Source organism: Ammospiza caudacuta, chromosome 3 (genome assembly GCF_027887145.1).
Source record: "Ammospiza caudacuta isolate bAmmCau1 chromosome 3, bAmmCau1.pri, whole genome shotgun sequence".
Classification (NCBI taxonomy): domain Eukaryota; kingdom Metazoa; phylum Chordata; class Aves; order Passeriformes; family Passerellidae; genus Ammospiza; species Ammospiza caudacuta.
The window spans coordinates 4672726-4685202 of NC_080595.1; the positions used below are offsets into that span (position 1 = coordinate 4672726).

The 12477-nt window shown below is 40.7% G+C and overlaps 1 protein-coding gene across 1 annotated transcript in view; it reads left to right on the top strand.

Annotated features, from left to right (window-relative positions):
- PSME4 (proteasome activator subunit 4) overlaps positions 1 to 12477 on the top strand; it is a 43819-nt gene that overhangs the window by 6891 nt on the left and 24451 nt on the right. Inside the window, exons 4-12 of the mRNA XM_058802669.1 lie at positions 4113 to 4157; positions 4817 to 4966; positions 5639 to 5702; positions 7866 to 7940; positions 8058 to 8180; positions 8590 to 8682; positions 9621 to 9886; positions 11380 to 11566; positions 12218 to 12307. Coding sequence (XP_058658652.1) covers positions 4113 to 4157; positions 4817 to 4966; positions 5639 to 5702; positions 7866 to 7940; positions 8058 to 8180; positions 8590 to 8682; positions 9621 to 9886; positions 11380 to 11566; positions 12218 to 12307 — 1093 coding nt within the window. The remainder of the gene's footprint in view (positions 1 to 4112; positions 4158 to 4816; positions 4967 to 5638; positions 5703 to 7865; positions 7941 to 8057; positions 8181 to 8589; positions 8683 to 9620; positions 9887 to 11379; positions 11567 to 12217; positions 12308 to 12477) is intronic.

Genomic DNA, 12477 nt, shown 5'->3' on the forward strand with positions numbered 1-12477 from the left:
TCTTTATGAATGTGATTAATTTTTAAATACACTGCAACAGAGGTCTCACTCAACTTATTTTAGGGTGATAACCTACAGTTTAATAAATTCAGTATGAAAAATTTAACAGTATTGTTGTGGTTTAACCCCAGCCTGGCAACTAATGCCCTTCCTGGTGGGACTGGGGAGAGAAATGGAAGGGTAAAAGTGAGAAAACTTGTGAGTTGAGCTAAAGATAGGTAATAATATGAAGGAAATTAACTTAGCCCAGCCAAAACCAGCACAGATACTAAGTTAAATGTGTGCTGTTCTCTTCTATAACACAGTAAAGTTGTGGGGAAAGAGATACAAATAGTACTGTCCTTCAGTATTTGTCATGTAATCATTCCCAGGATCTGGAATCCATGTATAAATCAGTCTGCTGTCCAAGAAAAGTGAAATATTTTCTGTAGGATATGCAGGTATTTACTCAGAGTGTTGCTATGATAGGGAGAAATAATTTATTTTCTCCAGTTAAGAATTTTAGACATGTTCTGCTGATTTTAAAAATGAAAACTTGTTTTCTTTGCTTTCTCTGCACTGTCAATCCCTCTCCATCTGTCAGATTTTCAGACTTAAAATTTTCATAATTATTCCAGTCAGAGAAGGTCCTGCTCTATAAATTACAAATTATAAAAGATAGCACATGGATAATGCATTATCTTTGGTTGAATTGAAATGCAGGTGAAAGTGCTTCATTTGCTTTTAAAAAATGATTTTCTGAATTATACTGAAGCACTGCCACTGATTCCTGAGGGGAAGATCCTATTGCTGATAAGGAACATGAACAGGAAATATATGGAGCATTTCAGGCTGAATTTCTCTTGTGGCTGTGTAGCTGAAAAAAATCAGTTTGCTAAATTGAAGTATTTTGGTAATTGTAGGTAAAATGTGAAAGAGCAGAGCCTTCCTTGGTTTATTTTATTTTTTTATTTTTGTACCTGCACACCTTGCTCTGGCGGGATGGTGTTGAGTAACTGCTCACTGTGTAGGAAGGTGGGAACTTTTCCAGGAGGATAAAGGAGTTTAAGCAGGAATGAAGATTTCTGTTGTGATGATCTGACTGAAGCATTCAATTTTATTAACTTTATTCCATGTCAGCCACTCCATGCAGTGCGATTCCTTCTCATGCAGTGCTCATCCTTTTTCAAGGGGTACCTTTTTGGTGGAAGTCAAGGTTTTAAAAGCTGATTTGTAGCTGTTTAATTTATCTCCTGTTTTAATTGAATTTTATTTTTGTTTACATTCAGTTCATATCGACCAGGCTGGTCTTCACCTAAAACATTTGTGCTTAATGTATTACATAGGTGGTAAGAATGATTCTTATTTTTTTTTTCTGTTGAGCTCTGGCCAATGTCCCTTCTGCATGTTCTGTTGGACTGTAACACTGTCACACAGGTGGAAGTCTCTGCATAAATAATTGTATTTGGAAGGCCAATGTTAACCTGACACCACTGGTTATGAGAATGTCGCACTGGATGTCAACCTTGCTAATTGGGGACCCAGGCAGTGTGTGTGGAGTGGCTCTCCAGGGCTCTGTTCTAACTAATTTAACCAGCAAATGTATTTCAGGGGTTTAAATGAGAGCTAAGTTTTCCATTGGAGCAATTGTTGTGTGTGGTTTTGGATAAAAGCACCATTGGTGCAGGAGCACGTTGTGGAGTGAAGGTACCTTCCTCTTAAATCCAATGAAATCATGGAAAGTGCTTTAGCAGTGAGGTGATGGCTTCTGGAAAATCCACCCAGCAACAACCTTGGGGCTGTGAAGAGCTGCTGTGTGAAGAGTTCACTGGGAATTTCTGTAGGGAAACAGTAATCAGGAGTTCTGGTGTATGATAAATGCAGAAAACTGCTGGAAGTGGCAGCAGTGGGATTGCAGTGGGGTTTGCTTTGTTTGGGTTTTTTTTAGAAACAAGGGCTTAGTTGTACTAATCCAGTGAGAGATGGCTCACTCTAGTTAGGAGATCACTAAAATAATTTGTGAAACCGTAGCTGGTTGCTCTTTCCATTGTCTTAATTTAAGTTCTGTGTCCACTTCAGGACTAAACTTTACCTTCACACCTTCTCCTGAAAAACTGAAATTTGTCTTACTGCTGTTTGGTAATGTAACTGTTGCCTCTCTCAGTTTGCATGTTAATCATATTAACTGAAACACGTTTCTCTGTGTAAGTGCAGGAAAAAAAAAAACAATTTGCAAATCAGTATTATCATACCCTTTCCAAAAGAAGAAAATAATCCTGTAGTGCCAAAAAAGAGAACAGTGATAGGTGTTAAAAATGGTGCTGGGTGTTCTTTAATGAACCTCCCCAGCTGCATTGTCCTGCCCTTTGCTCACAGTCCCCTAATGGGAATATTCCAGGATGTCTCCTGTAACTTGAACACTCTTGAATGGAAAATGGAATTTTTCTTGGGTACAAAATTGTCTTGCTGTTGCTTTTTGTTTTCTGCCTTCCTAAATTTGTAACCAAAATAGAGGAGAGAACGTCCCAATCTTTCTCCTTTGCTCTCTCACACTAACAAATGCTGAGATCTGACTTAAAATTCATTAATTTAAACAATTTGTTGATCTCTGGCCTCAGTGTTTGTTAAAATTCCTGTCCTTCAGGTTTTCCTTAGTGAGAGCTGACTTGAGTGGAATGATAGTCTGGGGAGAGCTTGTTTGTTTATGTCACCCAAACATTTATCATGTGAATTTTTAATGCTCTTAAGGAATGTGCTGGTTCATGCTTTATTTATCTGCTCTTGGAACAACTGTTATCTTTTTTTCTAACTCCTTCAAGGACAATATTCACTTGAACCCAGGATCTTCCTGAGCTTCCTGCAGAGTTTGGGTTTATTTTTTGTTCAATGACTGGTTGGCTTTTCTTCTCCACATTTGAAATTTTCTTTCTGGGAGAGGTCCTGAGTTGCCTTTGTCACTGTTGCATAAATTATACATAATTTTGCATCTTCTAGGGCACTGTTTGACTGAAGCAGTGCTCTGAGGGCTGGGTGGGCTTTTGCTGATTTGTATTGAGTGTTGAAGGGAATTGGTGATTTATTCATTTTTTAGTTCTCCTGGCTGTATGGGGTCAGTTTATTTCATGTAGGACTGGAGAGACAATAGTACGTGTTGAATACTTGTGTGTCTCAAAATTAATTGTTCTTGGTGAAATTCTAAAGATTATATATTTGCATCATCTTTTTCTGAGCAGAAAAGCATTTTTAACGTTCATTTGAGATGATGAATGAAAGACTGCAATATTTCCGTTTCTAGAGAAAGCATGTCTAAAAAATTTAAGAATTTCTTCTGCCAGAACTTTTTTTTCCATTCAGGGAATGTTTTTGGGTAAAAGTGCAAGTTAGTCTTGAGGTGGTTGTGTAATCAATGGAAGGTTTGAAGAACGTGACAATTTACTACCTTGGTGCTTGCGTTGATTGATCACTCTCTGCTCCCCCTCCCTTTTATTCTTTGAGTTTATTCTCAGATTCAGTCTTTTTAAAGGTTTGATGGCATCCTGTGACAATAGGTGACAATAGGAGTTGAAATGATTTCTCAAAGAAGTGTTCTTGCTGTGGATAAAAGCACTTTTAAAATCAGCTGTTATTTGGGAAGGACTCCAATTAAATAACCCTTGACTTGCAGATAATTCCTTCCTTCTTACAACCACTGGACAAAGCCCAAAACCACATTGAAAAGGACAAATATGGTGTTTGGAGCCTAAAAACAACAAGTTGCCTTTATTTATCTTACCAATATTCATGAATTCCACAAACCCATTTTTCTGTGTTTTCAACTCCCCCAGAAGTCACTTTGCTGGTTGTTCATGGACAAAATGCAGGATGCCACTTCCATGAAGTGATACTAATTCTTCACTTAAATGCAGGAAATGCCAGAGTATTAAAAATAAAACCAGAAGTAGCAGAGAGAGCAGAACAATTTTAATTGTTGTAGTTAGGTCTGTGGAGAAGGCAGGTAGCTAATGCATGTTCAAAGAAGACATCTAATTGCATCTTAAGCTCTGGAGGGAAAGGTCAGCAAATGGTTGGTTGTTTTATGCTGTCTCTGAAATGTAGTAATCTATTATTCCTAACATTTTCTTTTCTCATTTCAGCTCTGTAGAAAGTGTTCTGAAAACACTCGTGAAGAGCTGCAGACCGTAAGTGTTTGTTTCTTGATTTTTCTTTTTTTTTTCTTTTTTTTTTTAATCTTTTATATTAATTTAGGAAGGAGGAAAAAAGACCCCCACTCTACCTGTCATTGCTTGGCTGCTGTTCAAAAATTTGGGATGGAGGGTAGAGACTTTTCTGGGGTTTATTTTTCTTTTTTAACAGCCTTGGTTGCAATAATTCTGTTGTATAAAAAAATCTATCTAATATGCATTTTAAATACTGCATTGCATGCATACTTAGTGTGTTTAAAAGAAATTAAATCACCAGCGTTCCTGTAATGTTTCTATAAATGATCCTTGTGCCTGAAGTGATATTTTTTTATGCTGCATCAAAAATGAGTAATAGTTGTTTGATTTGGACCAGCCTTCACAGTGAAATGGTTTTGCATTGTACAGATTTTTCTCTGATTCAACAAGACGCGAATCTTTTTAATTGGTGTCTTAATGATGCACCACAATATCCTTGATTTTCCTGTATTTTGTGAGGGTTTTTGGAGGTGAGGGCTGCCTGCCTATGGCCCCTGGGCACATGGTTTTACTCTAAAATGAGCATTGATGACAAATTCATGGCTGGTTTTCAAGATGCTTAAAAAGAGCCAAAGTTTAAAGCCAGGTCTGTGTATTTTGAGTGGTTTCCTTGTTCTCAGGTATTTCCCCGAAGATGCCACTGCAGAAATGCTGGATGAGTGGAGGCCTTTGATGTGTCCCTTTGATGTGACCATGCAGAAGGCCATCACCTACTTCGAGCTCTTCCTGCCCACCACCCTTCCCCCTGAACTTCACCACAAGGGTTTCAAGTAGGTGTCACTGAGGAGTGCTCTGCTCCAAATGCAAGGAATCATCTTTTACAGGGTGATTGGAAGTCACTGGTGGCTTTCAGCAGCATTTTTGGCAGGAGTTCAAGACAGGAGCGCTGTCGACCTGCTTCTTTGGTAAAAGTAACCTGCAGGATTCTTAGTCCCTCTTCCCTACTGAATAAAACACACAGCAAATCAAACTGAATTGAATTAAGTGGAGTTTGTAAAGGTGAATTGAAGTCAGAGACTGCTGTGGAGGGTTTGCATCCTTGGCCTCAGGTGAATTCAGAGAAGGGGCTAATGACACTTGTGATCAAAAGGGACAAATTTCACAGTGCAAGGCAGAGGGAGATGAGGTGTCATTTGTTTTATCTGTTGGAATGGTAGAGCTGAGGTAAATAAGGAAAGTCCTGGAGAGACAGTTGTGTGAAAGGGGGATCAAAAAAGACTCAGAGGAGACATAAAGAAGAAAAACAAGGACTAAAAGTCAAATTTGGGAATACTCTGTGAGCTGCAAATTGATAAAAATGTGTCCATGTTGATCTCTGTTCTTGCAGAATGAATTGAGGCACAGGTGAATTCCTGCAACCATCTGGCAAAGTGAGGGGTAAATATTCAGTGAGAGAGCTGCTTTCTCAGTGTTAAAATTATTTTGTTTCTGTTTTCTTTCAGGCTTTGGTTTGATGAATTTATAGGCCTTTGGGTGTCAGTTCAAAATCTTCCCCAGTGGGAAGGGGTAAGTATTTGCTTTTCATCTACACTGGAAGAAATCCTCATTTAAATATTCCTACAATGTGCTTGCAAGGAATTGAAGCCAAACAGTGATTTAATGGATTTTCTCCCTTCTGCTTTAACTAGTACAAGAAAGCAGAGACAATACTTTCATTATTGTTAGCAAGCAATTACTGTCTAAATAAATGAGACTGCAGTTGTGCTTGGTGAGCATTGTTTAATGGCCAGCTCAGGCAGCTTTTCATTCCAGCCTTGGGAATGCTAGCATTTTCCAGACTGCCTGCTAATACTTAGAATTATGCAAAGAGCAGTTGTGATTGCTAGAAATTCCACTTCTGTTCTGTCTTTTAATACATCCTGGGTGGTCCCTAATTTTGAGTGGTGATATTTTGCCTTCACTGCAATGAGCTGCAGTAAAGAACCTGCACTCCCCTTGGCCAAAAATTCCTATGGGCTGTATCTTTCAAGGCAAATAGTCTGCCATGTATCTGTGTGCCCCTGCTGTGTGCCTCATGTGAGGAGATCCAGAGCTGGGAAATAAAAAACTCTGTCTGAAGGCAGCCCCAGCAGCAGCTCAGGTGCTGTTGGTGTCAGCTGAGCTGTGCCTTGGCTTTGCTGCAGTGAAACTTGGCCTATCCCCAGTTTCTTTCCCTGCTCAGTATGAACATAAGCTCATTGGCCATCTGTCTCCTTTTACTAATCTCCTGCCTGGATACACAGAGAGAACTTCCCCTGTCTGAGGAGAAAGCTGATTTCTAAACCACCATGGTCACACATTCCATGGGTCTTCTTGCCTTCCATCACAAATGCAGGGAGGCAGCCCTGGGCTCAGCACTTGGCACCTGTCCAGATTCAAACACTGGTGATGCCAAAGCTGGTTTTGAGATTCTGTGTTCACTTTTGCACTTTTCTTATGGCTTTCACCCCTTTCACCCCCAAAAAACCCCATAATTCTGTCTGTTCTTTCTGACAGAACTGTGGCAGCCTCACTTGAACATCATGATTTAGTTTGTTTCTGTCAAACTGTGTAACAAATAATCATCAGCACCCTTTCACAAGTTATCTCTGATATTTTTTCCCTCTTCCACTGTATTCTGACAGCTTGCTTACTTTTTTTCCCAAAGCTTTCACTTCTTGTTTGCTTTTCTGTCGTGTCCATTTCCTAAAGTCAGGTTCATTCCATCAGGTTGGGATGCAGATAATTAGACACATGGGTTCTGACTCTGCAATCCAGTTTAAGCCTCTGTATGCTGCAAGCTTTTCTTCAGCTTGCTTTGGCAGGAATTAGACTTGCTGTTTGAAGGGGAGCTGTGGAATCAATTCCTGGTGTGCATAGTAAGGATGGTTTTTTTTCAATGTGTATTTCCTCATACCAAATGAAAAAGGCAGATCACTAAAGAAAATGTAACCCTTGTCTTCAGGCTGTGTCTGATGTCCTGGATTGAACTTGGGGGTTTTCCAAAGCTCTCATGTCCTTCAGCCTGAGAGGTGACCTGTTCCTCTGGGCTATCTGCCTCAGAATTAGGCAGGATTATTTAAGGCCCTTCCTTTTGGCTTTGTCATTGCTTCAAAATACTAATAGAAGCATCGAGAGCCTGGTGGGTCTTTCCTGATTTGGAGAAGCTCTGAAAAGCAGAGTTGGTGGGTGATGTGCTTATCATCATCAGGATACAAGAGTGAGACTTCATCTCCTATTTTTTTGTTCAGTCCTGATATCTGTCTTTCCTGAGGACATTTTCCAGTTCCCTTTTTGACTCCTGGAGCTGTCCTCTGGTGATGGAGTGTCTAATTCTTCATGGGCAGTCACAGGCTGCTCTCCCAGCTGACAGCTGATGCCTGTGACCTTTACAAGCCACTGATGGGTTTAAACCAAAGCACACAAATGTGGCAGCCAGCAGCACACTGAGTAGGATGGATCCTGCAGGAACTAATTGTCCTAAACAGCTAAATATTGGGAAAAGCTAGATGGATGAGTTGGTGGAATTTTCTTCCATGTCTCTGTATAAATGCTGTTTTAGGCCAGTGAAACACATCTTGGTGGTTCTGATGGAGTGAAATCTCCCTTCCCAAGTGCTTTTAGTGCCATGGGTAACTTTTATCTTGTGTATGTGAAGATTTATTCTCAATATATTCTAATGAATATTCCCTTTTTTCTGGTTATTCTCAGCATCTAGTCAATCTTTTTGCTCGCTTGGCCACTGACAACATTGGGTACATAGACTGGGATCCATATGTACCAAAGGTAACAGTGCTCTTTTCATGATATGCCTCACTTATCTTCCTTGGTGGGTTTGGTTTTCTAAAACACCTTTGGATTTGAAAATTAATTTATGCCAATGTGTGTTTTTCTTCCTGTCAGATTTTTACTAGGATTTTAAGGAGTTTAAATCTGCCAGTGGGAAGCAATCAGGTTGTTGTTCCAAGATTCTTAACAAATGCTTATGATGTAGGACATGCAGTCATGTGGATCACAGCCATGATGGTGAGTAACTACTTCATAAAATGAAACAAAAAATAATGCAAATACTTAAATACATATTTAAGATGAATATTTGTTCTGCTGAGCTCACTGCAGAAGTGTGGTTTTGGGCTTTTTTTCCCAAGTTATATTGTCAGGTCCATTGTTGCACTGTCAGTGTGGGATGGGGCTGGAAAGGTTTGTGTCACAGCTGCTGCCTGTGGCATTTGGGAAGGGAACGGGCACCTGTTTTAGTGTGAACCTCAGCAGATGGGATGGAGAGAATTTGCTCTTAGTGCTGAGCTGAGGATGGGATGTGATTTGCTGCCTTGAAGTCTTGCTGTGGGGAGAACACTCCTATGCCTCATGCTGCTGTTACCTGTTCATTTGATCTTGGTCTGTGTGATAAAATTCTGTGATTTATCTGTTTCAGGGTGGACCAAGTAAGCTGGTGCAGAAGCACTTGTCTGGCTTGTTCAATAGCATTGCCTCTTTTTACCATCCCTCAAATAATGGGCGCTGGCTGGTGAGTCAAGGGCTTTGGGTGTTAAGATGAGAACTTTGGCTGGGATTTCAACCTGTCAGCTCTGTGTGCTCCAGATTGTCTGTTGATGTGTGGTGCTTGGAGCCTTGGATTATCAAGATCCACGATTGCACTGTCATTCAAACCATACTCCTATTCTTGTGTCAGTGCAGAGGTCCAGAACAAGACATTTAATTTGGATATAGCCTGAAAAAATAATTGTTTGGCACTTGAAATGAGGCTCAGACACACCATCAGTATTACCTGTGTGATGTTGCTTTTTTCTTGCTGACCTACTGCCTTCAAGTTATGAAAATCTGGGGTAGGCCTTGGGGCGACTTGGTCTAGTGGAAGGTGTCCCTGCCCATGGCAGGGGGCTGGAACTGGGTGAGCTTTGAGGTCCCTTCCAACCCAAACCATTCTGTGATTCTATTAAACAAAGCAAAAAGGATTTTTGGTGCATTGTCTAGTTTGAAATGTAATTTTTGATGGGGTAGCTAGAGGAATCTTCTGTTAAAGAATGCAAGAATCTCCCTGTGATAGCTGGTGGAAAATAGAGATTAAAACAGCAAGGCTAGTCACAGCAGTGCCAGGGGAGGTGGCTTGTTCTTGAACAGGGTATTTGCTTACATGTGAATGTGCAAAGAATGCTCCCAGAGATATAATAATAAATAATATAAATAATCTTGATTCTTGAGTATATAATTATGTGATTTTCATTACTTTTTAAATCACGAGGCACAGTGCTGGCAGCACAATTACTGATATCCTGGGAAATGAAGTTTAGCGACAAATTGTGAACGTCCTATTTCAGAGCCCCTCTGAGCGTTCCCTCATTGTGCTTGTGTAATTCCCAGACTGACTCATGTTCTGTTGTGCCCTGAGCAGCTGAGGCTGTGCTGCTGCCAAGGCCCTGACCAGCATTTGTGCTCTGCCCCCAGAACAAGCTGATGAAGCTGCTGCAGAGGCTGCCCAGCGGCGTGGTGAGGCGGCTGCACCGCGAGCGCTACAAGAAGGTGACCTGGTTAACTCCTGTCCCCGAGAGCCACAAGCTCACGGACCAGGACGTGACAGACTTCGTGCAGTGCATCATCCAGCCTGTTCTCCTGGCCATGTTCAGCAAAACTGGAAGCCTGGAGGCTGCCCAAGCCCTGCAGAACCTTGCACTGATGCGTCCTGAGTTAGTAATTCCACCTGTACTTGAGAAGTAAGTTCTGGAGGAGCTTGCCACATCTGTGTGCCCTTCCCAAGGTGTAAATAGGAAAAGCAGTCATAGTAAATAATAAATGAATTGCTTGCTGTGAATGAATGCCTGCAGTGAGAGAAGCTGCTGATACACCCTCCTGAGCAATCACCTCAGTCAGAATGTGGGAGTAAGAGAGAACTCAAGTTTTTAATTAATTTGATTTGTTTTGTTGTTTGTTTCGTTGGCTTTTTGTTAAACACCTGGCAAGTGGCATAGTTCTGGGAGCTGTTGACAGCTCGTGTGATTTAGGGTAGGCAGTCCTCAGGTGGCTTGCATTTCTGGGAGCATTTTGTATCAGATAGTGGGTGGATCAGTTGAAAAAGCAACTTTGTGTCCTGTATTCATAAGCCACCTGGTGGGTTCCAGATATTGCTATACACTGCTATTGTGTAGCAATAAAGATACATTTTCTATTTCTGTTTGGTTCAGAGCATGTTACAGTTTTAAAATCACTGCCATTGACGACTTTGTAATTGCCAGACCATGTGCCCTGGTGAAATACTTGGTTTGTACTATTTCTAATGCCTTGAGGCCTAAAATTTTTTAAGAAAAACAGTGCTCCTTCCTGTTCCACTGAAAGCTTTCCTCCTACCCTCTGTCTGTGTTCCCTGTGCAGTCTTTTGTACTTCAGCCAAATGAGTTTGACTGAAGAGCCCTTCCCGTGTTCCACAGCTCCCTGACTCAGCTGTTTGTAAAAACTTGATAAATCCACTCTTGTGCAAAACATCCCAAGCCCAGCAGTTGCAAGCAGAGCAGCAGGGCTGGGCAGGGCTGCCTTTTCTGTTTTGAGAGCAGACTCAACTTCTCTGTAGTTCAAACCATCCCTGGAATGTTTGCCTTGGCTGCAGTTCCAGATGGTTTGGGTGAGCTGTGCTCTGGGTGACGTAGGGCAGAGCACTGTGACTCCTGTCTGAGCTGGAGGCTGCTGGTAGCAGCAGGAAATGTTGTTATGAAGTTTTGCTTAAAAAGTGTTAAATGTTGGGGAAAAAAAAATAGTTTAAAAATCCCAGTAACTTCCCAGGTTTTGATGAAGAAGTTTGGACTTTGATGTTACATGAAGTAAGAGGTCCCCTCTCTGTTTAGAGGCAGCCAAAGCACGTTTTCATGTTTGTCACAAGGACCTCAGAGCTGGCGTTGCTGCCAAGTCCAAACAGGGAAATCATGGTAGCTTTGGCTGCACTTCTTAATTCCTGTGCTGCAGCTGCTCAGATGGTCTTTAATCCTGAACCAGTGGTGGATAGCACTGATCCAATGCAAGGAGCATTGTAACAAAACAATATTAAATCTTTCAGAAATTGATAAGAAAACAATTTCGGAAACATGACATTTTTTTGTCTTTAATGCAGAAAATGCCACCTGCAGTGCACTTCTATTTTCTTTAAAGGTTTTAGAAACATTACTGTTGCCAGCCTGCCTGCCTCCCATTTTACACAACATATCTTTGTGTTTTCCAGAACATATCCTGCACTTGAGACCCTGACAGAGCCCCATCAGCTCACAGCCACCCTGAGCTGTGTCATTGGGGTGGCTCGGAGCCTGGTGTCCGGGGGGAAGTGGTTCCCTGAGGGTCCCACACACATGCTACCTCTGCTGATGAGAGCCTTGCCTGGGGTGGACCCAAATGACTTCAGCAAGTGCATGGTGAGTGTACAAATACTGCCTTTTTAGAACATAACCAGCCAACTAATATTTTATATAGAAATATTTTCTATTTTTCTGAAAGACGGTAACTGCTGTGTCCAGAATTTATCAGCCTTTTTTTTTCTGCACAATTTTATTCCTAAAAATTTAATATAACAACAGGGCAAATGCAGTTTAATATTATTAACAGGGCAAAGTAGTTGTGATAAACATTGTACTGACTTTTTGGGCTGAACAACAGGATTAAATAGCTGCTCCACAGCTCCTAGCAAATATTCTTAGTCTTTTAAGATCAAAAGGAAGCCCTTTATCACTAGGTTTTCATTATATTAAGTTATAAAAGTCCATGTTTTCAGAAATTCATATTAATTGACTTAAAACAATGTAAATATTGGGGTTTTGTAGCTTTCAGCTTCAGCACAGGATAATAGCTATGTTCCTTAAAAAATTGTGACTGTTTTTACAGTGCTGACTGTTAAGTTTTATGTATGAAATCTGAAATAGCTGTTGAAGTTTTAGGGTGGAAGAATTGAGTTCTGGATTTATTTGGGTTTTTTAGTATCATTTTCTTGAGATCCTAAAGAATGATCCTATACCTTAACTGTAGATTGTAGATACAATAACACTCATCATGCTTGTACCTCTCAACAGATTACATTCCAGTTCATTGCAACATTTTCTACTCTGGTGCCTTTAGTAGATTGTTCATCTGTATTGCAAGAAAGAGATGATCTTTCAGAGGTAAGACTGCTGGGTTGGTATAAAAACAAAGCTGTAGTTTAGTTTTCAATTAAATTTTTGTATGCAAAGATATGAATCCTGTTTGTTTCTATCAGTGGAGCTGGTACCAGTGTGCAAATAGGCTTTAGCAGGGGTTCTTAGTCACAGCTTGTTGTAGAGAATGTTAAATT